We start from the raw sequence: 26,872 nt of genomic DNA on the forward strand, positions 1-26,872 counted from the left end.
CCCCCCCACTAGTTAGTTTAAAGCCCTCTCTACAGCCCTAGTTATATGATCCGCCAGGACTCTAGTCCCAGCACTGGCCAAGTGAAGCCCGTCCCAATGGAACAGCTCCCTCCTGCCCCAGTACTGGTGCCAGTGTCCCAGGAAGCAAAACCCATTTCTCCCACACCAGTCTTTGAGCCACGCATTTAACTCTCTAATTTTATTTGTCCCAGCCAAATTCGCTCGTGGCTCAGGTAATAATCCAGAGATTATTACCCTTGTGGTTCTGCTTTTTAATTTGGCCCCTAGCTGCTCAAACTCCCTCAGCAGAACCTCCTTCCTTGTCCTATCTATGTCGTTGGTACCAACATGGACCACGACAACTGGATCCTCCCCCTCCCACTCCAAGTTTCTCTCCAGTCCAGAGGAGATGTCCTTAAACCTGGCACCGGGCAGGCAACACAGCCTTCGGGACTCTCGCTCTCGGCTGCAGAGAACTCTATCTATCCCCCTAACGATACTATCCCCTACCACTGCAACATTTCCTTTAACTCCCCCCACTTGAATGGCCCCCCGCTCCACGGTGCTGTGGCCAGGTTGCTCATCCTCCCCGCAGTCCCTGTTCCCATCCTCACAGGGAGTAAGAGCCTCGAACCTGTTGGACAAGTGCAAGGGCTGCGGCTCCTCCAACACTACCTCCTGGATCCCCGTACCTGCCTCACTTCTAGTCACACCATCCTGACCCTGGCCACAGACTACATCTGAATTAATTAATCTAATTGGTGTGGCTACCTCCTGATACACAGAGTCCAGGTAACTCTCCCCCTCCCTGATGTGTCTCAGTGTTTGAAGCTCGGACTCCAGCTCTTCAACACGGAGCCGGAATTCCTCAAGCAGCCAACACTTACTGCAAATGTGATCACCATGAGCATCAATGGTGTCCACCAGCTCCCACATATAGCAGCAGGAGCACATCGCCTGATCTCCCATTCTATGTAATTAATTAAATTTATTAATATTATTCTTAAATACCCTCTGCCTCAATTCTAGATGGTGAATATCACACCTTAGAAACTATAAACCAAGGAGATTTAAGCTTAAAAAGGGAGAAATACTTACCAACCAATCAGTTACCCGCTTTGTGGTGATGTCACACCGTGAATACTTTTTACCTCTCTCCTTCCCTGAGATTGGAGATTGGAACCTGAGCCTCTGGGGCCTCTTGTAGTCGCTCTGCCGCTCAGCTCCGCCTCCACCCACTGCCGATGCCGCACTGGGGCCTACCTGAGCCTCTGGGGCCTCTTGTAGTCGCTCTGCCGCTGAGCTCCGCCTCCACCCGCTGCCGATGCCGCACTGGGGCCTACCTGAGCCTCTGGGGCCTCTTGTAGTCGCTCTGCCGCTCAGCTCCGCCTCCACCCGCTGCCGATGCCGCACTGGGGCCTACCTGAGCCTCTGGGGCCTCTTGTAGTCGCTCTGCCGCTCAGCTCCGCCTCCACCCGCTGCCGATGCCGCACTGGGGCCTACCTGAGCCTCTGGGGCCTCTTGTAGTTGCTCTGCCGCTCAGCTCCGCCTCCACTCCTCTAATTCTGGCCCCTTGAGCATCCATGATTTTAATTGCTCAACCATTGGTGGCCGTGTCTGCTGCCTAGGCCTTAAGCTCTGGAACTCCCTCCCTAAACCTCTCCACCTCTCTTTCCTCCTTTAAGATGCTCTGTAAAACCACCTCTTTGACTAAGCTTTTGGACATCTTCCCTAATTTCTCCTTATGTGGCTCGGTGTCAAATTTTGTTTTATAACACTTCTGTGAAGCACCTTGTGGCATTTTGCTACGTTAAAAGTGCTATATAAATACAAGTTGTTGTTGTTGTTCCTGGCCCACTGCCAGTGACCAACAGGCATCTCCCCACATATAAAGGTTTTTAAAAATCACAGGATTTATCACAATAAATGGGGGAAAGAAATACTGTGCTATGGGGTACTTGTAAACTTAGCAAATTTTTTCACCCCTGAAATTTTCCTCCTCCACACTCCTTGCCGAACGTATTTGCTTGTGCTGGTTTATGGTTCCAAGGGTAGCCGCAGCCCTCCAGTGCCAAACACAATTGGCTACTAATCACGTTCTCTTCCCGAATGGCTGCTCTCGTTAGATAGCATTCAGCGTGATTTTCCTCTCCTTCATTCTGGAGCCCTAAGGATGTGTCGCACATTTTTTTTTAAATGGTTACCAAATTTTTAGAGTTGGATACTTGACAAACTACAATTGGTACAACTTTTACAGATACATTGTAGTAAATTTAGTAAGATGGATAATAACAAATAAGATGTATAAAATATATAAAAAGCCACTTCCACACAGATCCATTTTTATTATTAATTTCAGCGCATTAAAGTGGGGTGGTTTGGGCTGGGTTGAGTTGGATTGGTAGGACGCCACCTATTCTGCAATTTAAGTCACTCGGGTGCAACTTTGGCCTTCTGTGCTGAGTCTCTTCAGATTGTGGGAGCAAGCGGGACAAGTAATAGTGCGATTCATAACACTTGCACTTTTATCTTCTGAATATAGTTTTAAATAGATGCTAGCTGTTGGCATGAAGATCTCACTTTCAGATGGATAACAATCAAAATTAAAATGGAGTCCAGGGATTCTCAATCCGCATTGGGTATAAGGGCTAATTCTGTGAGATGAGGCAACTGGCGTGGAGCCTTGCTAGTGGTGAGAGGTGGTCACCAAACCAGGCCAGAAGCCCCATGTGCCAGAGGTGTAGTGTGTCGCATTCTACGAATAAGAAATGTTGGACTGCAGGAGCGATTTTGCTGCAGGTGAACGTAAGCCTCATTAGAGGCATGAGAATTATGCAAATATGCTCTCCCAGAGCCTGTCCATATAAAATGATTTTTATGACTATCTAATCATTTTGAGATCTGAAAGAAAGATTACTGTTGCAAAATGTTGTTATTTTTTATTTAACCTTGATGTTCGCTTGCATTTTGCACTGTGCATTGGTACGTGTTGCTGGAGAGTGTACCATTTTTGTACTTTGGGTTACCTTTTTTGGCAATCATCATTTCTTAAAATACTGTTGGTTGCTGCTGCAATTGAAACAGTGGCAAACAAAGTGGTAAGGTTGGGATGGGAAGTCCTTTGGAATTCTGATAGTGCTGCATGATTTTGATGAGGATGTTTATTTAATGTAACCACAACTAATGCAGCTGTAATGACACCTGAAGCACTGGACTGGATTTGATCACTGGGGGCGGGTTGGGGGCAGGTCAGATGGTCGGCGGGTCCTGCCCCCGCCTCCGATGTGAGGCGGGATAATTCAGCAATTTTGTCCTAATTGGGCACTTGATTTCCAGCGTGTGGGAACCCCTGGCTCATTGAGTCTTTTGGTCCTGAAACTCGCCTCTGATGACATTATATATGCAGCTGCATTTAAGGCCTGCAAGCAGCCTTGCTTCATTTTCTGCTTTACAACTATTTTTGGAGAGACTTCAGAGGGATTTGTTTTGCAGAGATGTCAAGCTCAAGGCCTAAGTGCGCACCCCGCTTTGATGAGGACTCCCTCTAAGCTCTGGTGGAGGGAGCCAGAGCTCAGAAGGAAGTGCTGTTTCCTTCCCCTGGGAGGAAAAAACCTCCCCAGCAGACCAAAGCTGTGTGGCTGCAGGTGGCACAGGCGGTCAGTGCAACATCAATGTGCAGCAGAACCTGGCTGCAGTGCAGAAAGGGGTTTCATGACCTTCTCCGCACAGGAAAAGTGAGTATTACATCACCATGACCCTCAATCTGCTCCCCATCGCCTCTCATCACCAGCACTTCATTGTCAACCACCTCCTCCACATCCCACTTGACACTTACATCCCTGCACTCTTAACCATTCCATCTCTCTCTATGTACACATTCACTTAACTATTCGACTATACAGCCCTCGCACTCCCTATCACTGTTATGCTATGACAACAACTTACAACACACAGGGAGGGCCCTTGGTCTTGGGACCTCACTCCATCTTTGTGTCCTTCTAAGCATCTATGCTATGGAGTCTCTACACTCACTCCTTCATTCTCACTCAAACTCCACTTGTGTCCCTCATTGCAGGAAAAGAAAGCCCACAATAAGAGGGAAAGGGCGAAGATAGGAGGAGGGCCACCCTCAATAGCCCAGCTCACCAGCGCAGAGGAGGCCGCCCTGGAGACCGTGGGAGTGGAGGAGGATGCGCAAGTGGGGGACGGACAGATGGGCGCATCAGTGCAAGCAGGTGACAGAATAGTTTTTCATCTCTCTCATTGACATTGCATGAGTGACTGATATTGATTCTGATGCTCTAACAGATTAACTTATGATCATCTGCACAATTCAATGTGCATGCAACGTTTATCTCACATGTCTAACTCTTTCATTTACTCCCTCACAGGACCATCCACAGCCCCCCTCCCCACTGTACAGGAGGAACAGCCTGAGCCTCCAGACTTCTCAGAGGAAGCTGCAACCTCTGAGGGTGCAGCGTCACCAGAATTAAGCGCACCCAGCACCAGCGCAGACACTCACACCTCGGTGGGACCTTTAGGACATAGAGTAGTGTTGTCACCTGGTGTATCACAGCTAACAAGTGAGCATCAGCAGATGGTGGAGACAGGGACAGCAGTGGAGAGTCCTCATTGGAGGACGCAGGACTCTCCCAGCTCGGCTCAGCTGCATGTCAACTCTGTGCCTCCGGGACCACCCAGAAGGAGAATGGTGCTGGAACTCCAGGAAAGGTGCAGGAGTCTCTGGCAGGTTTTGTCTCCAGAGTCACTGCGAGTGTGGAGCGGGTGGAGGAGTCCATCGCTAACATGAGCAGAGCCTTTGTGGAGGCATTGCTGCATGAACGCATCACCTAGGAAAGGATGGCAACCTGCATGGAAAGGATGGCTATGGTAGAGGAGAGGATGGCTATGGCCATGGAGGAGCTAAGTCACCAGAGTGTTGAAAACATAGAAACATAGAAGAAACATAGAAGATAGGAGCAGGAGTAGGCCATTCGACCCCTTGAGCCTGCTCCGCCATTCAATGCGATCATGGTTGATCATCCAATTTCAGTACCCGGTCCCTGCTTTCTCCCCATACCCCTTGATCCCTTTAGCCTTAAGAAATATATCTAACTCCTTCTTGAATATATTTAATGAATTGGCCTCTACTGCCTTCTGTGGTAGAGAATTCCACAGGTTCACCACTCTCTGGGTGAAGAAGTTCCTCCTCATTTCTGTCCTAAATGGCCTACCTCTTATCCTTAGACTGTGACCCCTGGTTCTGGACTCCCCGACCATCGGGAACATCCTTCCTGCAGCTAGTCTGTCCAGTGCTGTCAGAATTTTATAAGTTTCAATAAGATCCCCTCTCATTCTTCTAAACTCCAATCGTCCCAATCTCTCCTCATACGTCATTCCTGCCATCCCAGGTATCAGCCTGGTGAATCTTCGCTGAACTCCTTCCATGGCAAGAACATCCTTCCGCAGATAAGGCGACCAAAACTGCACGCAATACTCAAGATGTGGTCTCACCAAGGCCCTGTACAACTGCAGCAAGACATCCTTGTTCCTGTACTCAAACCCTCTCGCTACGAAGGCCAACATACCATTTGCCTTCTTAACTGCCTGCTGCACCTGCATGCTTACCTTCAGCGACTGGTGCACAAGGACACCCAGGTCTCGTTGCACTTACCCTTCTCCCAATCTATTGCCATTCAGATAATAATCTGCCTTCCTGTTTTTGACACCAAAGTGGATAACCTCACATTTATCCACGTTATATTGCATCTGCCATGCTTTTGCCCAATCACCCAACCTATCCAAATCATACTGGAGTTTCTCGGCATCCTCCTCACAGCACACACGCCCACCCAGCTTTGTGTCGTCTGCAAATTTGGAGATATTACATCTTGTCTAGATCATTAATATATATTGTGAACAGCTGGGGTCCAAGGACCAATCCCTGCGGTACCCCACTAGTCACTGCCTGCCACTCGGAAAAAGACCCGTTTATTCCAACTCTTTGCTTTCTGTCTGCCAACCAGTTCTCTATCCAAGTCAATACCTTGCCCCCAATCCCATGTGCCTTAATTTTACACTCTAATCTCTTATGCGGGACCTTATCAAAAGCCTTCTGAAAGTCCAAATACACCACATCCACTGGTTCTCCCTTATCTATTTTACTAGTTACATCCTCAAAAAATTCCAGTAGATTAGTCAAGCATGATTTACCTTTTGTAAATCCATGTTGACTGTTAAGTCTGTGTGTTATAGTGATAATTACTACACAGACTAAGAGAGTAAATTCAACAGGTCTTTACTGGTTGGAGGTCGGGACTATATTGAATACAATATTACTACACAGTGCTTATATACCGGTGTGGTCACCACCGGTATTACGTATACAGCAGCCAGAGAAAGTAGTACATCTCTTAAGGTGGAACAGGCTTAAGTTCTCTTAAGGTGGAACAGGCTTAAGTTCTCTTAAGGTGGAACAGGTTACATACACCACAATCCTCCCTTTTTAGCTTAACAGTCATATCCCCATTTAACATAACATAATAACATATATACATATATAACTTCAGGTATAACAGTTCAAAGGTTCAGTCTCTCAGGAGGCTTTCTGATGCGGCTTGGATAACGCCTCTCAGTAGTCTCTGATTCCTGTTGTTGAGGTGCCTCCTCTATTTGGTTTCCAATGTATTGGGTGTCATCATCATCAAGTACATTCCCTGCCGAGGTAGATGCTTCAGGTTCATTAACGTCTTCCACAGTTGTCTCTGTCACAACCATGGGTTCGACCCTTGCTCTCGACTCTACCAGTTGATCCGCATGACGCCTTATCACATTATGACCAATATCTACTGTGTACATCAGAGGTCCTTGTCTGGCCCGAATTGTTCCGGACTGCCATTTTTCGTTTCCATAGCCCCTTGCCAACACTGGTTGTCCTACGTCGAAAGTTCGAGTGGTCTTGTTGTTAATATGCCGAAACTGTTTGTTTTCCACTTCCCTCCGCACATTTGGTTTTAACAAGTCCAACTTGGACCGCAACCTCCTGTTATAAAACATCATGGCAGGACTTTGGTTAGTCACTGCATGATCGGCGTTTCGATATGACATCAGGAACTTGTCGACCTTGTGTTGCAGCGGAATCTGATCATCATTCATGGCCCTAATTGCCTTTTTGAATGTCTGGACAAATCTTTCAGCCAACCCGTTTGTCGCCGGATGATATGGGGCAGAGGTATAATGTTTTACTCCATTTTTCTTTAAGAATTGTCGGAATTCTTCCGATACAAACTGTGGTCCGTTGTCCAAACAGATCTGTTCTGGCAATCCGTTCCTTGCGAATATTGTTCTTAACACCGCAATTGTCTTTTCTGAAGTAGTGGTATTCATCTTGATGACTTCTGGCCATTTGGAATGTGCGTCCACCGCGATTAGGAACATGGAGTCCATGAATGGACCAGCAAAGTCAATGTGTACGCGTTGCCATGGGGCTGAAGGCCATTCCCATGGGTGTAGCGGTGCTATCGGAGGTGCATTTTGCACTTTTTGGCACCCAGCGCAGCTTTTCGTTAACTCCTCAATCTGTTGGTCAATACCCGGCCACCATACATAAGCCCTAGCAAGACTTTTCATTTTAACTCCCCCCAGATGACCTTCATGCAGCTCGTTTAAAACTCTTTCCCTTAACTTGGGAGGAATAATCACTCTTGTCCCGTACATCAAGGTACCATGGCAGACAGACAGCTGGTCTCGCCTTGCCGAAAATGCCGGTAACAGAGGATCACCCCGTGTTGGCCATCCTTTCACTGTCACCTCGTAGACTCTGGACAGTGTCGGGTCGTTCCTGGTTTCTCTTTCAATACTTGCATTGGTGACTGGTAAACACTCGATGATGGTCGAATGAAATAACTCAACAGGGTCAACTTTCGTCGTGTCTTCTTCTTCAGGTAGTGGCAGGCGCGACAGCCCATCAGCATTGCCATGCTGTTTCGTACCTTTGAATTCTATTTGATATTGATGTGCCCCTAGGAAAAGAGACCATCTCTGGAGACGCTGCGCTGTCATCACCCAAACACCCTTCTTAGGGTTAAAAATGGATACCAACGGTTGATGGTCTGTCAGAAGTGTGAATTTTTGGCCCTGCAGGTAATGATTAAACTTCTTCACTCCCCATACAAGGCTAAGAGCCTCCCTATCGATCTGCGCATAGTTGCGCTCAGCGGAGGTCAATGATCTGGATGCAAACGCGACTGGCCTTTCCGTGCCATTTGGCAACTTGTGTGAGAGTACTGCCCCAATACCATATGGGGAAGCATCACAAGCCAACCGAATAGGCAGTGTCGGGTTGAAGTGAGCCAACACTTCCTCTGAGGTGATCAATTCTTTGCTTTTGCGAAATGCCTTCTTACAGTTTTCGCCCCATTCCCATGGTACCCCTTTCTGTAAAAGAGCGTTTAACAGGTGCAGTACCGTGGATAGATTTGGCAGAAATTTATGGTAATAGTTAATTAATCCTAGAAACGACCTCAACTGAGAGACATTCTCCGGAGCGGGAGCCTTTACAACTGCCTCAATCTTGTCAGGAGACTTATGAAGCCCCTCCCGGTCAATGACATGGCCACAGTACGAGATCCGCTTCTGGAAGAACTCACATTTCTGCCGATTTACTCTAAGTCCATACTCTTTCTGTCTGTTGAGCACCAGTTCCAAGTTTGCGAGATGTTGTTCATCACCATCACCTGTGATCAGAATATCGTCCAGGTAACATTGTGTGCCTGGAATTCCCTGTAATACCTGCTCCATGGCCCTCTGCCAAATTGCTGGAGCCGATGCCACTCCAAAAACCAGCCTATTGTACCGGTACAACCCTCGATGCGTGTTGATCGTGAGGTATTGGCGTGACTCTTCCTCAACCTCCATCTGCAAGTACGCCTGCGCCAGGTCTATCTTGGTGAAGTGTTTCCCGCCAGACAATGAAGCGAAAATATCCTCAATCCGTGGAAGCGGATACTGCACCGTGTGAAGCACCAGATTAACGGTGATTTTGAAATCTCCACAGATGCGAACCTTCCCTGGATCTCCTGGCTTGTTGCTCGCAGGACGTTTCATAACGGGAACAATGGGCGTAGCCCACTCACTCCAATCTACCTTAGACAGTACACCTGAATGTTCTAGTGCTTCCAGTTCCGCTTCAACAGTAGGTCGTATTGCATAGGGTACCGGTCTGGCTTTAAAAAATTTTGGTTGTGCATGTTCATCAATCTTGATGTTTGCCGTAATTCCTCTCAGTGTTCCCAGTCCCTGCTGGAACACCTCTTTAGCATCATCCAATATTCTGGACAATCGTTTAGGTTTGACATCTGTTTCCCCAGAATCTACCATTAGTGCCTTCAAGGAGTGCCAGTCCATATTCATTTTCCTAATCCACTCCCGTCCTAGTAGTGGTGGACCTCCTTCAGGTAGCACATATAAGTCCATTACTTGGCTTTCTTCGCCCTTGTGGACCACTTCTACCTCTATTTTTCCGATGGGGTACACTCTTTGCCCCGTGTATGTTTTCAATATAATCTCCGTATCCTGTAGGGGAATATGTTGGAATAACCTTCTGTAATCTTTCTTATTCATGACCGTCAATGCCGATCCAGTGTCCAATTCCATTTTTACTTGGACTCCTGCTATCTGAAGAGTGACCCAAATTGTCTGGAGATCTGCATCCTTACCAACGTTGTGTACTCTTAAGCTATCCAGTTCATTACTGCTAGCGTCTGAATCTGACTTCTGTTCGGTCAAACTGTTCTTTGTCACCTTGTGTACCTTTGCGTATTTTCCTTGCGGTGACTTTTTGTTGCTGGTCTTCTTTCCTGACCGGCATACTTTAGCTATGTGGCCAAGCCTGCCACACGTTCTGCATTCTTGGTTTTTAAACCAACACTGGTTCTGATCGTGCGTTGTCTTTCCACAACGATAACATTTGACAGAACTCAAACCCAATTTGTTTGTACCGAGTTCCGGTGACCGTAGCTGCATTACTGTCGTGCCTCTCGCTGCGGCTTCGTGTGCTGCTGCCATAGTGACCGCCTTCTCAAGCGTCAGCTCATTCTCCTCGAGCAGTCGCTTTTGTGTATCCTGTTTAAATAAACCACACACAAATTTATCTAGTAGTGCCTCTGTCAGTCCCGTTCCAAACTGACAATATTTTGCTAGCTTACGTAATTCCATCAAATATTCAGCATTGCTTTCATTCTGCGGCTGCCTTCTGTCGTAAAATTTAAATCGTTCCGCTAGCATCAACGGCGTGGGGTTTAGATGATTTTTCAGGACAGTAACAATCTCATCGAACGTCTTATCCGCCAGTTCATCTGGTGATAACAGGTGTTTCAATTGCCCGTATGTCTTCGCACCCATTAAATTTAATAATGTTAGTGCTTTATCTGCATCAGGAATTTTATTTGCCTTACAATAATTTTGTATGCGTTCTACATACATGGCCCAATCTTCGATGTCACTATCAAAGGTATTAATGTTCCCATGTTTAGGCATCGTTGCAATTTATTGTATTTTTATGTTATCCAAGATGGTGGCTTCCTGCTCTTTGTCGTCATCCTCCGCCCACAAAACGGCGGTTTTCCCACGCTTGGCGGTCTTCAACCGTCCCCCAACGCTGTCTCCGCTTCACCGCGGCTCTCGCGCCTTCAGTTTCCCCAGACGCTGCGCCTTTTAGCCCGAATGCGGCCCTTATCTCCGGTCGCGATCGATGTCCCCGCGCTGCGCCTCTCGCTCGAAAGCGGCCCGGCCCTTATCTCCGGTCGCGATCGATCTCACCGCCCTTATTCCTCCGTCTTCCCAGCCCCGTCTGTACAGCCAACGCGGTTGACTTTCTGTCGCGTCGCTGCCCGGCTTACCCACCACCGAGGTAGAAGAAGAAAGCTGACAGTCGCTGATGGAGGCTTCGAGGTCAGGATGTCTTCTGCACTCCGGTTTCTCAATGCCTGCCGCTCGACGTGTCTTCCAGTAGGGTGATGAGGGTGGAAACGTCTCTTCGACGTCCTGTCTGTGGACGAAGCCGCCGTGGAAATAACTGCCGCAGGGCAAGAATCGGACTCGTCACCACTGTTAAGTCTGTGTGTTATAGTGATAATTACTACACAGACTAAGAGAGTAAATTCAACAGGTCTTTACTGGTTGGAGGTCGGGACTATATTGAATACAATATTACTACACAGTGCTTATATACCGGTGTGGTCACCACCGGTATTACGTATACAGCAGCCAGAGAAAGTAGTACATCTCTTAAGGTGGAACAGGCTTAAGTTCTCTTAAGGTGGAACAGGTTACATACACCACATTGACTTTGTCCGATCCTGTCACTGTTTTCCAAGTGCTCTGCTATTACAACTTTTATACTGGACTCTAGCATTTTCCCCACTACCGATGTCAGGCTTACCGGTCTGTAATTCCCCGTTTTCTCTCTACCACCTTTTTTGAATAGTGTGGTAACATTAGCTACCCTCCAATCCATGGGTACTGTTCCAGGTTCCACGGAATGTTGGAAGCTGATCAGCAATGCATCTACTATTTCTAGGGCCACTTCCTTAAATACCCTAGGATGTAGATTATCAGGCCCTGGGGATTTATCGGCCTTCAATCCCATCAATTTCCCTAACACTATTTCCCTACAAATACTGATTTCTTTCAGTTCCTCCCTTTCATCAGACCCTATGTTCCCCAACAGCTCTGGGAGGTTATTTGTGTCCTCCTTTGTGAAGACAGAACCAAAATATCTAATTAATTGGTTGGCCATTTCTTTGCTCCCCATTATAAATTCCCCTGATTCTGACTGCAAGGGACCTACGCTTGACTTCACCAATCTTTTTCTTTTCACATATCTATAAAAGCTTTTACAGTCAGTTTTTATGTTACCTGCAAGCTTACTCTCATATTCAATTTTCCCCCTCTTAATTAATCCTTTTGTCCTCCTTTGTTGAATCCTAAACTGCTCCCAATCCTCAGGTTTACTGCTTTTTCTGGCCAATTTATATGACTATGGAGAAAGACGATGCAGACATAGAAATCGGGCAAGGGGACTGTGACATACTTGAACATATTAGCATCGAGAGGGAGGAGGTGCTAGCGGTTTTAGTGGGCCAAAAAGTGGATAAATCCCCAGGCCCGGACGAGATGTATCCCAGGCTGCTGTGGGAGGCAAGGGAGGAGATTGCAGGGGCTCTGACACTAATTTTCAGAACCTCTCTGGCCACAGGGGATGTACCAGAGGACTGGAGAACAGCTAACGTAGTACCATTATTCAAGAAGGGTAGCAGGGATAAACCAGGGAATTACAGGCCAGTGAGTCTAACATCTGTGGTGGGGAAATTATTGGAAAAAATTCTGAGGGACAAAATTAATCTCCACTTGGAGAGGCAAGGATTAATCGGGGATAGTCAGCATGGCTTTGTCAAGGGTAAATCATGTCTAACAAATCTGATCGAATTTTTCGAGGGGGTGACTAGTGGGGTGGATGAGGGAAATGCTGTGGATGTGGTGTACATGGACTTCAGTAAAGCTTTTGACAAAGTCCCGCATAGGAGACTGGTCAAGAAGGTAAGAGCCCATGGGATCAAGGGTGCCTTGGCGCGTTGGATCCTAAACTGGCTGAGTGGCAGGAGGCAGAGGGTGATGGTCGAAGGTTGCTTTTGTGACTGGAAGCCTGTGTCCAGTGGGGTACCTCAGGGATCGGTGCTGGGTCCCTTATTGTTTGTGATCTACATAAATGATTTGGATGAAAATGTAAAAGGTATGATCAGTAAGTTCGCAGATGACACGAAAATTGGTGGGGTGGTAAATTGCGAGGAGGAAAGCCTCCGGCTACAGGACGATATAAACGGGTTGGTCAGATGGGCGGAAAAGTGGCAAATGGAATTTAACCCTGAAAAGTGCGAGGTGATGCATTTTGGACGGACAAATAAGGCAAGGGAATACACAATGAGTGGTAGGACCCTAGGAAGTACAGAGGGTCAGAGGGACCTTGGTGTACATGTACATAGATCCCTGAAGGCAGCGGAGCAGGTAGATAAGGTGGTTAAAAAGGCATATGGGATACTTGCCTTCATTAGCCGAGGCATAGAATATAAGAGCAGGGAGGTTATGATGGAGCTGTACAAAACGCTGGTGAGGCCACAGCTGGAGTACTGTGTGCAGTTCTGGTCGCCTCACTATAGGAAGGATGTGATTGCTTTGGAGAGGGTGCAGAGAAGATTCACCAGGATGTTACCTGGGATGGAGCGCCTCAGCTATGAAGAGAGGCTGGACAGGCTGGAGTTGTTTTCCTTGGAGCAGAGAAGGCTGAGGGGGGACCTGATTGAGGTGTACAAAATAATGAGGGGCATAGATAGGGTAGATAAAGAGGAACTTTTCCCCTTAGTGGGGGGGTCAATAACAAGGGGGCATAGATTCAGGGTAAGGGGCAGGAGATTTAGAGGGGATTTGAGGAGGAACTTTTTCACCCAGAGGGTGGTTGGAATGTGGAACTCAATGCCTGAAAGGGTGGTGGAGGCAGGAACCCTCACAACATTCAAGAAGCATTTGGATGAGCACTTGAAATGCCATTGCATACAAGGCTATGGACCAAATGCTGGAAAATGGGATTAGACTGGACAGGGATGGATGGGCGGCGCAGACGCGATGGGCCGAAGGGCCTCTTTCTGTGCTGTAAAACTCTATGACTCTATGACTCTATGACCTCTCCTTGGATCTTATGCTATCCCTAATTTCCCTTGTTAGCCACGGTTGAGTCACATTTTTTGTTTTATTTTTATGCCAAACTGGGATGAACAAATTCTGTAGTTCATCCATGATGTCTTTGAATGTTTGCCATTGCCTATCCAACGTCAACCCTTTGAGTGACATTCCCCAATCAATCCTACCCAACTTGCGCCTCAGGCCATCGTAGTTTCCTTTATTTAAATTCAGAATGGTCATTCTTCAGAATAGACTGACATCTCTGGAGGAACAATGGACAGCTATTGAGCAGAGAAACCACAGCTTCATGGAAGTCCTCTGGAGTAGGACTTCCAGTTCAGAAACAGGTCCTCATGGCTCCCCTGAAGTGCAGCAAGCTGAAGTGGGGCTGACCCATGAGAGGGATGTTGGTGGCAGACAACAAGGAAGTGGGGGCTCCTCTCCAAGTGCTCACACCTCCGTGCCACTGCAGAGCCCTTGTCAGAGCCCCACCAGTGTCCTCACCCAACTGAGATGGGTGTCTCATCCCCTGCACAGCCGCAGAAGCAGCAGACTGTTGCTGAGCCCTCACAGGTTTGCAACCCCAGAGGACACCCGCCAAAGGTGTCGAGGGATGAGCAGCATGAAAGTGAGCAAGGAACCTTCACATCTGCTGAAGCCACAGGGGAAGCACCACGTAGGAGCACATGTAAGAGGAAGATAAAGCACAAGTAGTCACAAGGGTAGTCACTTGGGTGTCATGTTGTGTTTAATTGTGAAATGCCATCTGTTAATTAATGTTATAAAATTACTTGATGGCAAACTGTTGAAGTTGTGGGCTGTGTCATTTCGCAAATGGGACTTCCACATTGAAGGCTCAGGGCGAATTGGAATTGTCAGTATGGTAGTCAGAGTGATAGGAAGCCGAAGGTTCTTGTCCATTGTCAATGGTGTGGTAAGAAGGTGCAAGCCAAATGTGTTTGATTGGGCAGTCTAAGCAAATCTGGCCAAGATCAGTGCATCCCTTGTTTCCCAGGCAGCAATGTTCTTGCGTGTTGCTGCCGCTGGTTGATCCACCTCCGCAAGCTCTTCATTCTCACCCACCTCCTCCTCCTCCTTATCCTCATCTAAGGAGGCTATGCGATGAGCTACTTGTACCTCAGGCAGCTGCAAGACACAATGCTGCGCCATGTTGTGAAGTACACAGCAAACCACGACAATTTTGGAGACCCTGGCTGCTGAGTGCTGCAGGGCTCCACCTGATCTATCCAGGCATCTGAATCGCATCTTCAGCAAGCCGATGGTTTGCTCGATAATGGATCTGGTGGAAAGTTGGCTGGAGTTGTAGCTCTCCTCAGCTTCGTTGGATGGGCTCCTCAACGGCGTCATTAGTCACGTCTTCAGGGGATAGCCCTTGTCTCCAAGTAGCCATCGGCAAATTTGGTCTGGTGGACTGAATAGCGGAGGCACACTAGACTGGCGCAGGATGCAGGAGTCATAGAGTCATAGAGTCATAGAGTAATACAGCACGGATAGAGGCCCTTCGGCCCATCGTGTCCATGCCGGCCATCAAGCCCTGTCTAATCTAATCCCATATTCCAGCATTTGGCCCGTAGCCTTGTATGCTATGGCATTTCAAATGCTCATCCAAATGCTTCTTAAATGTTGTGAGGGTTTCTGCCTCCACAACCCTTTCAGGCAGTGAGTTCCAGACTCCAACCACCCTCTGGGTGAAAAAGTTCTTTCTCAAATCCCCTCTAAACCTCCCGCCCTTTACCTTGAATCTATGCCCCCTAGTTATTGACCCCTCTACTAAGGGGAAAAGCTCCTCAGCATCCATCCTATCTATGCCCCTCACAATTTTGTACACCTCAATCATGTCCCCCCTCAGCCTCCTCTGCTCCAAGGAAAACAAACCCAATCTGCCCAGTCTCTCTTCATAGCTGAAGCGCTCCAGCCCTGGTAACATCCTGGTGAACCTCCTCTGCACCCTCTCTAACGCGATCACATCTTTCCTGTAGTGTGGCGACCAGAACTGCACACAGTATTCCAGCTGTGGCCTAACCAGTGTTTTATACAGCTCCATCATAACCTCCTTGCTCTTATATTCTATGCCTCGGCTAATGAAGGCAAGTATCCCATATGCCTTTTTTACCACCTTATCCACCTGTTCCGCCGCCTTCAGGGATCTGTGTACCTGCACACCCAGATCCCTCTGACCCTCCGTCTTGCCTAGGGTCTTTCCCTTCATTGTGTATTCCCTTGCCTTGTTAGACCCCCCAAAGTGCATCACCTCGCACTTTTCCGGGTTAAATTCCATTTGCCACTGTTCCGCCCATCTGACCAACCCATCTATATCGTTCTGCAGACTGAGGCTACCCTCCTCGCTATTTACCACCCTACCAATTTTAGTATCATCCGCGAATTTACTGATCATACCCTTTACATTCATATCCAAGTCATTAATGTAGACCACAAACAGCAAGGGACCCAGCACCGATCCCTGTGGTACCCCACTGGCCACAGGTTTCCAGTCACAAAAACAACCTTCGACCATCACCCTCTGCCTTCTGCCACTAAGCCAGTTTTGTATCCAATGTGCCAAGGCACCCTGGATTCCATGGGCTCTTACCTTCTTGACCAGTCTCCTGTGCGGGACTTTATCGAAGGCCTTACTGAAATCCATGTATACCACATCCACTGCGTTACCCTCATCCACACACCTAGTCACCCCCTCAAAAAATTCAATCAAATTAGTCAGACATGATCTTCCCTTGACAAAGCCATGTTGACTATCCCTGATTAATCCTTGCCTCTCCAAGTGGAGACAAATTTTGTCCCTCAGGATTTTTTCCAGTAATTTTCCTACCACTGATGTTAGGCTCACTGGCCTGTAGTTCCCCGGTTTTTCCCTACTACCCTTCTTGAATAATGGTACTACATTAGCGGTTCTCCAGTCCTCTGGCACATCCCCTGTGGCCAGAGAGGTCCTGAATATATGTGTTAGAGCCCCCGCAATCTCCTCCTTTGCCTCACACAGCAGCCTGGGGTACATTTCATCCGGGCCTGGGGATTTATCCATTTTTAGGCCAGCTAAAACCGCCAATACCTCCTCCCTCTCGATGTTAATATGTTCGAGCATATCACAGTCCCCCCGCCCTATTTCTATGTCTACATCGTCCTTCTCCATAGTGAAAACAGATGCAAAAAATTCATTTAGAACCCCTCCTACATCTTCCGGCTCCACACACAGATTGCCACTTTTGTCCCTAATGGGCCCTATTTTTTCCCTAGTTATCCTTTTACCCTTAATATACTTATAAAACATCTTCGGATTTTCCTTTATTTTGCTCGCCAGTGTTATTTCATGGCCCCTCCTTGATCTCCTAATTTCTTTTTTAAGTATCCCCCTGCACTTTTTGTACTCCTCTAGGGCTTCCTCCGTCTTTAGCCTTTTGTATCTACCAAAAGCCCTCCTTTTTTTCCTAATCCATTCCCGTATATCCCCTGACATCCACGGTTCCCTGTGGTTTTTGGAACCACTCTTGACCTTTATGGGAACATGTTGCCCTTGTATGATCTCAATCTCCCTTCTGAAAGCCTCCCATTGCTCCGATGCGGATTTTCCTACAAGTAGCTGATCCCAGTCCATTTTGGCCAGATCCTGCCTTATCCTATTAAAATCGGCCTTCCCCCAATTTAGAACCTTTATTTCCGGCCCATCCCTGTCCTTTTCCATGACCACCTAAATCTTACCATATTATGGTCACTATCACCAAAGTGCTCACCTACTAGCACTTTTTCCACTTGGCCGGCCACATTCCCTAGAATTAGGTCCAGTACCGCCCCCTCTCTTGTAGGACTTTCTACATGCTGGCTCAAAAAGCTCTCCTGGATGCACTTTAAGAATTCTACACCCTCTGAGCCTTTCACACTTTGACTATCCCAGTTAATATTGGGGAAGTTGAAATCCCCCATTATTATTACCCTATTATTTGCACATTTCTCTGAGATTTGCCTACATATCTGTTCCTCTATCTCCCCCTGACTGTTTGGAGGCCTATAGTACACTCCCAGCAAAGTGCTTGCCCCCTTTTTGTTTTTAAGCTCCACCCATATGGCAACTGCCAGGGTACTTGGCGCAAACATGCAAAATTTTCTTCTTGTGGTCACACACCAGCTGCACGTTGAAGGAGTGGAAGCCCTTGCGGTTGACAAAAATTCCTGGATTGTGACGGGGTGCCTTAAGGGCCACATGTGTGCAGTCTACGACACCCTGCACCCTTGGAAAGCCTGCCAGATTAGCTAATCCAACCGCACACACGGTTACATTTGCTTGATCCTTGGAGAAGTTGATGTAATTGTGCGTGTTGGCAAAGAGGGCATCGGTTACCTGTGTGATGCAAGTGTGTGCGGCCACCTGGGAGATGCTGCTGATGTCTGTTGTTGATCCCTGGAATGAGCCTGAAGCAAAAAAGTTGAGTGCGGTGGTGACTTTGATGGCCACTGATAAGGGGTGTCCACCTGTTCCTCTGGGCTCCAGGTCTTGCTGCAGCATTGCGCAGATGTCACCCACTATCTCTCGCGAAAGTCTGAGCCTCCTTTGGCACTGCTGCTCAGTCATGTTGAGGTCTGTAAACCCTGTTTTGGGGGTATCTCCTGTGGTAACATCCTTCTTTGCGCTGGCGCCTTCTGGCCTGTGCAGCTTCAGATGGGTGAGCAGCAGGTAGGCGCTCCTGTTGTTGCTCCTGCTGTTGGTGCTGCTGTTGTTCCGGGTTCTGCTGCTGTCACGGCTGGCCTTCGTCCGAATCTAATTTCCAGGAGGAAAGGAAATAAATGGTTCCCATGCTGCAGTTATATACCTCAGTTGAGGAAGAGCTCCATCAAGGTGGGGAGTGGGGCTTCCCAGGAGGTCACAGTGGAGATGGATCTCAGCTTCAAAACTTCCAAAATCAGTAGACCTGCTAAAAGTTCTCCCAGACCTGAGAAAATAAAGTTCTGCCACCTGCAAATGATCATTGTGGAAAACTCTGTTTTTATGGTGGAGCTGCAGCTGTTAGTTAGCAGTCCACTTGTGAGCCGGCCAGGATTAACTGCCGTGTTCCAGAGTAGACGTGCAGCACATGGGAAATGTGTTAAACTCTGAAAGGCCTCTCAAAATGGGATTATAGAGGTACTTAAGTGGTTGTTAAGTGCCTTAAGGGCCTAACCCGCCTCTTGGAGGCGGGACCGAAACGGGGTCTGCAAGCCTGCATTTGGGAAAGTTGCTCAGAGGCGGGGCAGAGGCGGGATCGGAGCCTGACCCCATTTTTGGCAACTTTCCCACCTGACCCACCTTCAAACCCGCCTCCTCGGGCCTGGCAAAATCGAGCCCATGATGTCCGCATTTGACCTTACCGCAAGACTCACGTTTTCAGACCCATCCAGCCCTTTATGAACATGCCTTCAAGTGCCTCCGCTGACAAAGGAACTGCCACATAGCTATGCCATTTCCTGGAGGCTAACTTGCAGGCAAATTATTCCACACAACAACTCTTCTCATGGACTTCTATTAAAAACTTTATATCACTAGATCCTACCTAGCACCACTGGTTACATATGCCAAATCATCCAGTCAGCTGTTCACAGATGCATCAAGTAAATGACAAAGACCTGTGGGCAAAATTCGATTAGGCCTGGAAACGGTCACGGGGATCGCGATCTGCCCGCGCCCGTTGAAAGTAATGCAGGTAGCATGCGAAATTCGTGCTGCCTGCTCACTACCATGATTGCAGCGCTGAGCTTAGCGCTAAACACGCTGCTGGTTGGCTCAGCGCTCAACAGGGGACCCAATATCGTGCCGAGTCTGCTCTCTATTTAAAAGATGCCTGCAGAGTCAAAGGCCTAGAAATTCAGTTGGGCGCGCCAGCCGTTAGCGCCTTAGGGGGAGTAAATCTCGAGCGCTAGGCGCTTATCGCCCGGGCGCAGCGCGATCTGCGCCTCTCCCCAACTTCAGGACACATTTAGCGCCGGCGCAAAGTCTTAGCGCGCGCCCTGCTGCACGCGCAGATCATGACGTCATTTAATAGTGCAACGCCCTTTGTGCGCCCCAAACCGGAACTTCACTCGCGCCGGCCCATTGTGCGCCGGGCGTCCCGAGCGACTGTGAAGTGGAACGGTACACAGGCCAGCCGGGCCGGGGGGAGCGCTAATTAAAGGGCACTTACCCAGCAGTATAAAGGTCAGCCATTTTGCAGCATTCACTCTTGTGCAACGGTTTTTTGGACAGAGACCAAGGAGGAGAGTTTACTGGTTTGGACCAACACTTGGACAGGTATTTTTGGCTCAGGCCAGAGCTTACCAATTATCTTTGCCTTCATTCAGAGCTCAGTGTTTGCCAGCATATAATGGGGGCTGCATTGGGTGGCAACGCTGAATTTCAGCCTTATGCCAGAAGGGCTTACAGACGCCGTGAGAGAGTGGCAGCCCTGGCTAGACGCAGAGGGGGCAACAGGCGTCGCCAACTGAGGCCTTACCCACGCAGGGTATACCGCCAGCAGACCTCCTATCTGACCATGTCTGCCGCGATGTGTGTTAGGAGGCTGCGATTCCGAAGGGAGGTGGTTGCAGACATCTGCCGGCTGCTTCAGAGAGATCTGCAGCCACAGCTGATGCGCAGGACGTCTCTGTCGGTGACAGTGAAGGTGACGGTGGCTCTCAACTTCTATGCCTCCGGCTCCTTCCAATCCGCTACTGGGGACATCGCTAACATCTCCCAGTTCGCCGTGCATTGCTGCATCCGCCAGGTGACCGAAGCTCTTTTCAGAAGGAGACATCAATTCATCTCCTTCCCCATGACCCTGGACAAGCAGCAGCAGCGTGCAGTGGGGCTTGCAAGAATAGCGGGCTTCCCCATGGTGCAGGGCGCCATTGACTGCATGCATGTGGCTTTGCGGGCACCTCTTGAGCATGCCGAGGAGTACCGCAACCGGAAGGGCTACCATTCCCTCAATGTACAGCTGGTGTGTGACCACAGGCAGCGCATCCTAGCTGTCAATGCCCGCTTTCCAGACAGCAGCCACGATGCCTTTATCCTGCGACAGACAACTGTGGCTGACATGTTCCAGGCACAGCCACCCCCAAGAGGATGGCTTATCGGGGACAAAGGCTATCCTTTGTGTACCTGGCTCATGACCCCGCTCCGCGCGCCCACGACCCCTGCTGAAGAGGCATACAACGAGAGCCATCAAGCGACTAGGAACCTCATAGAACAAACAATCGGCGTGCTCAAGCAATGGTTCCGCTGTCTCGACCGCTCCGGGGGAGCCCTCCAGTATTCGCAGGATCGAGTCTCCCAATTCGTCGTCGTTTGCTGCATGCTGCACAACCTGGCTATCCGCAGGACTCAGGCACTGCCACCTCACGTTGGACCACCACCTCAGGAGGAGGAGCAGGAGGAGCATGAGGACAACGAGGATGAGGAGTACCAGCCCAGGAGGGACACACAAGGTCCAAGGGCCGCCCGTCGTCGGCTTATTGAACGTCACTTCTAGGCCCCCTGTCAGGGAATGGCTTGTGCCAATGATAGAACATGATTGCAGCCGCTCCGCAAGCCCTCAGCCAGTTAAGGCAACAAACACTTCAAAGATCAAACATGGACAATGTGAATAAATAAAATGCTTTATTGTACAAACTCTGGGCCCTTCCCACATGAAAACCAAAAACAGATGAAACCCCCAAAAAACACTCAAACACATTACTCGCTCCCACAACCTGGGGAGGATTAACAAAATAGGGCAACTAAAATGGCCGTCATTCTCGGCCTTCGTCCAAAACAAACATCACATCATCGGCCTTCAAAAAACAAACATCCAATTCTCGGCCTCAAGAAACAAACACAAATGGCCACACATTCGACTATTTGGCCCGCTAGGGCGATGCCTTGGCCATCTTTGGGTGGCCCCTGCCCGCCCTGCTGCTCCGCCTCAAAGTAAGGCCATTGGCTGCTGCAAGGCTGGGGGCAGGCTCCTGAGGGGCACATGTCGTGACGGCAGATGCCCTTGGGGGTCGGCCTAGTCGAGGTCTGGCCGTCGAGCGGCCGGCTGTTGATTGCTGCAGCTGTGGCTGGCCAGCATCAGTCGCTGCAGCAGCTCCTGGCAACTCCACTGGGGGAGTGGCAGTGGCGGCTGGAGGAATGGCGGCAAGCTGGCGGATGGCAGGCGCTCGCTGGTCGCCTGAGACACTGGCACTCGCCCGGGCCAGCACTGCAGCATGCGCAACAATCTGCCGAGGGACAGACCGATGTGCTGCTGCAGCGCGCCGGGTGCCCTGGCGATGCCTGGCTGACACAGCGAGTGTGGCAGCAGTGAGTGCCCATGTTGACCTGTTCACTGACCGCAGCAGAGCAGCCAGTGACTGGACGGCACCACTAATCACCTGGCCAGTCGCTGACAGATCTGCCCGGTATTCCGCCCGACTGGTGGCCTCTAAGGGCCCGAACTCGGCCACACTCCGAGAGAGGGAATCGATGGACTCAGGCAACCGTGCCACTGCCGCCATGAGCTCCGTGTGCCGGCGCTCCGAGTCCGCGGACAAGTCTTCGAGGCGTTCCATCTCCTCGGCGAAGAGCATCTCCTGACTGGAGGCCGGACTCTCCCTCTGGGGAGAAGGCCGCCGAGCTGGCCGACCCTTCCTGCGTTGCTGGAGGCCGCTGGGCCCAGCAATTGGACTCCCCTCCGACGCATCCCCCCTCTGGGGAGAAGGCGGCCGAGCTTCCACCCCCCTCCCGCCTTTCTGCAGCACGCAGGTGTCAGGAGCTCCCCTCCCCTTCGACACTTCCGCCACGCTGCCCTCCAGGGAAGACGTGTCCCCTACATTGGCCTGGGTGGCCGCGGCTGAGGGTTCCCCTGATGGGCCGCCTTCCTCTTGCTCCTCCTCCTGCTCCTCCTCGGAGGGTCTGTCACTGGCAAGTTGAGGGACCTCCTCTTGACCATCTGAAAGCAGGAAGGCACAAGAGTAGCTTTAGAGTGAGGAGAGGGTGTCAGTGCGGGATGCATGAGTTGTGGCATTCAGCGGATTGGTCGGACAGTGGCAAAGGATGTAGATCTGATGCGCAAGTGGGACGAGAGAGGTGCAAAAGGTGATGTCCTTACCATTGCTGCCCAGAACAGGGTCGGCATCTCCACATGCAACGGGCCCAATCACCCAGCCACCCATGAGGCGCTCCACGTGATGTTGCAGGTCGGTGAGTGGCTGGATATGGGGTCGTCCTCCCCCGGTCGCATTCTGGCTCTTGCGATTATTCGCCAGCTTGGCCTGCAAGAGAAAGGACAGCCTCTAAGTACAGTGTGTCGCCGTGATCTTGTGTGCACTGCCTCCCATGGTGGAATAGCCTGGCCAGTGTGTCGCCATGATCTGGTGTGCACTGCCTCCCATGGTGGAATAGCCTGGCCAGTGTGTCGCCATGATCTGGTGTGCACTGCCTCCCATGGTGGAATAGCCTGGCCAGTGTGTCGCCATGATCTGGTGTGCAATGCCTCCCATGGTGGAATAGCTTGGCCAGTGTGTTCAGTGCAGAATGTGCAATTGATGCTCATGCCTGTGCCATAGCTGCTGGATGAAGGCTGGCCATTAGAGCTTTCAGGTCCCTTTGCCCATAATGTGAGGTGCACATGCAAGGATGAGGAGGTCATTGGAAAGGGTACTCACCCTGACAATGCGTGTGAGGTCATTTAACTTTTTGCGGCATTGGGCACCGGTCCTGGGGACGTCGCTGTTGGCTGACAGCTTGCTGGCGACATGCCTCCAGGCTCTCCTGTAGACGCGGACCGTCGCCTTCTTGCCATTGTCCGGGTACAAAACATGGCGCCTCTTCTCCACAGCAGCAAGCAGCACACTCAGATCACGCTCTGAGAAGCGCTGTGCACGTTCACGGGCCTTCTCCATGTCTTCAGGCGCTATTTGGGTCCAGCAGCAGTGTTCAGGCCTAGCTGGAGGGCTCCACTATCCAGGGCGTGGCAGCAGACACAGTCGACCCTTCCCCCTTAAGAGCTGGCCGGCGCCAGGGTGTCTGCTGTCAATCACGAGATGGCCGCACCTGCGCTGCGCCCGGCCTCGGCGCTATCGATCACCACCTCCGGCTTAGCGCCCAAAGAGAGGCGTCCAGCAGCAGTTTTAGCGCTCGCCCGAACTAGTAGGGCGAAGCTAATGAATATCGGAGAAGTGACCTAGATTTGGCGGCGGCCGCAAACTTTAGCGGACGCCCCACTTTAGCGCCCCAAAAGTGTCGTCAATGAATTTCTAGGCCAAAGATTGTCTGCACTTCTTAAAGGAGAGGTGCTCTGATGCAGAAGTACCGCATTGTGGCTGGAGCTGGAGCAATATGTCTCAACAGGGGAGAGCATGCACCTCGGTTCTCAGATGCAGCACTGGAGGTTTTGGTGCAGGGTGTGTACAGAAGGAGACAGGTCCTTTACCTGCAGGGGCAGGAGGCCTGCCAGACACACTGCGCGAAGGCGTAGAAGCTATCAGTGCCATCAGTGTTGCCCCAGGACATGTACATGGAAGAAGTTTTAAGACCTCACACGAATGGTCAAGGTCAGTGAATGCACCTTCAATTGCCATATCGCAGCAGCTGCACTACTAGCCTCACACACTGCTCAATGAACCACACCCCCATCACTCACCTACCAACAATCTCTAGCTATCACGACTCATACTTCACAATCATGGTTTCACCTCACCCTCACACACTTACCACTGCTGCAAGCCTCACACCTACATCTCACAGCTTGCACACAATGACAACCATGACAGATACATCACCCAAACACATTGCACCTCACTCACTGACACACATCCCTTTCTCTTGCAGGCCAAGGTCGCTCACAACTGGCTTGAGCAGGAACAAACAGGCCAGGGGCAAGCACGGCTGCACAACCTGACCCAGCTGGATGAGACAGTGCTGGAGATCATTGAAGGGGCCGTCACTGAGGTCGTGGCACTTGGCAAGGCTGATATCTAATCCTTCTCACATCCCACTTCCCCCTCATCCCACAATCTCTTGTCACTTACAAGCTGCTGATGGTGTATGCATGGATATCTTGCTTTCCCCCATCCACTCACCACAACCTGACCCTTGTGCCTTTCTGCTTTCAGATACCCAAGAACTGCCAGCAGCCCAGCCTGTGCAGCAAGAAGTAGAGGGGGAGAGTGATGGAGAAGAGGCACCGTCACTCGATCTGACACTCCCAGGCACTGCACATACTTTAGAGGGTAGTATAGAGGTGAAATCTGCACATGGTGAGTCACTGGGCAAGAGTGGGCTGCATCCAGGCCAGGGGGAAAGGGTAGCTCGAGTGCCAGCTTCCCAGAGGGTGAGTTTGCGCAGGGGTTCTGCTGCATAAGACTCAGATGAGGACTTTGATGGGGCGGCCTTGAGAAGAAGGGTGATGAGCATGCACACACACACATGCTTGGTGCAATGGCAGGCCTGCTAGAGAGCCTCTTGTCAGTGTCAAGGAGCATGGAGGAGTCCGGCTCCAACATTGCACGGGACTTTGCCAGGATGGAAGTGATGGGCAACTCCATTAGAGAACTTGTGGACCCAACCATGATACTGGGTGTGATGGGCGATGTCGCAGCTTCCATTCCAGCACAAGCAGAAGTGACCCAATGTCTGAGAGCTGTAGTGGAAGCTCAGACTTCTGCCATTCGGGCTCAGTTTGCTGCCACACAAGCTTAGACTGCTCTCATGTAGTTTCAGCTTGCTGCCCTCAAACTCAGACTGAAGCCATTGTGGCTGGGTTTATGAGTGTGGAAAGGGGCTTGCAGGGTGTTACAGCAGTCCAGCAATCTGTGCTCCAACAGACAGCTAGGAATGTTGAGGCACTGTCCAGGGGGTGTGGCAATGGCTCAGTGGACCAAACTCCTGCTGTCATCTCTCAGGACCCTACTCCTGCCACTCCACCAGTGCCCTGTCAGCCAGCCAGCCCAGACCGTTGCCGCCCATGCTGAGGTGGTGCAGTCTACAGCTGGACCTTGTAGCCCCAGAGCGGCTCAAGGTCATCCTGCTAGGCCATCTGCAGTCTTCCCCATGGAAAGTCAGCATCCTTCCACCAGCCATGCTGCAGTCACTGGGGTAGCACTGCGTAGGAGCACTAAGATAGGCAAAGAAACACAAAAGACAGACACTAAGGGAATGCACAAGAGTGATTAGTTGACGTTGTTGTATAGTTTTGGATTGATTCATTTATAAATTATGTTTGGAATGTTTGTTCTGTGGTGGCTCTCATTTCAGCTTTGTGCCCAAGAGGATGCTATGATGTTCCATGGTAAGGTGTGGAAGTGGTAAGCAATGGGCTTCTGGGTTTTCATTCAGGGGAACTGGATTCTGATAAGGTGCTTATGGACAGCCCGTCTGGAACGGGGATCTGCTGCCTGCCTCCTCCCTTCCTCCTCCTCCTCTTCGTCCTCCTCCTCCTCCTGAAGTGGTCGCGGAATCCGTGGTAGCAAGGGCTGTGTCCTCATGATGGCCAAGTTGTGGAGGATGCAGCAGACCACCACAAAATAGGACACCCACTCTGACATGTACTGGAGGGCTCCTCGTGAGCGGTCGAGGCAGCGGAACTGTTTTATGAGCACCCCGATGGTCTGCTTGATGATCTTCCTGGTGGCAGCTTGGCTCTCATTATATGCGTGCTGGCCACGAGTGTTGGGGTTGGGGAAGGGAGTCATCAGCCAGGTGTAGAGCGGATAGCCCTTGTCTCCGAGCAGCCACCCTCGGGTTCGACGTGGTGGCTGGAAGATTGCTGGCACACTGGACTGGCACAGGATGAAGGTATCATGACTGCTACCAGGATACTGGCCATTTACCATCATGATGTGCTGGGCGTGGTCGCACACCAACTGCACACTAAGTGAGTGGTAGCCTTTGCAGTTGCGGTACACCTCAGGATTGATACACAGTGCCCACAAAACCACATGTGTACAGTCGATGGCGCCCTGCACCACGGGGAAGCTCGATATCCTGGCAAAGCCATATGCGCGCTCCACCTGCTTCTCTTTGTTCAAAGAGAAGACAATGAAGTCCCTTCTCCCGGAATACAGAGTCTCTGTGACCTCCCGGATGCAGCGATAGATGGCGAACTGAGAGATGTTAGCTATGTCTCCTGCTCCA

General features: G+C 50.2%; 1 protein-coding gene across 1 annotated transcript in view; it reads left to right on the forward strand.

Moving 5' to 3' along the window:
• Window positions 1-24,282: 24,282 nt before the first annotated feature.
• The window catches only part of LOC147106973 (uncharacterized), a 39,445-nt gene continuing 36,855 nt past the window's right edge, over window positions 24,283-26,872 (forward strand). Inside the window, exons 1-2 of the mRNA XM_086008513.1 lie at window positions 24,283-24,291; window positions 24,569-24,688. Coding sequence (XP_085864639.1) covers window positions 24,283-24,291; window positions 24,569-24,688 — 129 coding nt within the window. The remainder of the gene's footprint in view (window positions 24,292-24,568; window positions 24,689-26,872) is intronic.

Source organism: Somniosus microcephalus, chromosome 15 (assembly GCF_052327205.1).
Source record: "Somniosus microcephalus isolate GS21.2 chromosome 15, FLI_Smic_1.0, whole genome shotgun sequence".
NCBI lineage: Eukaryota > Metazoa > Chordata > Chondrichthyes > Squaliformes > Somniosidae > Somniosus > Somniosus microcephalus.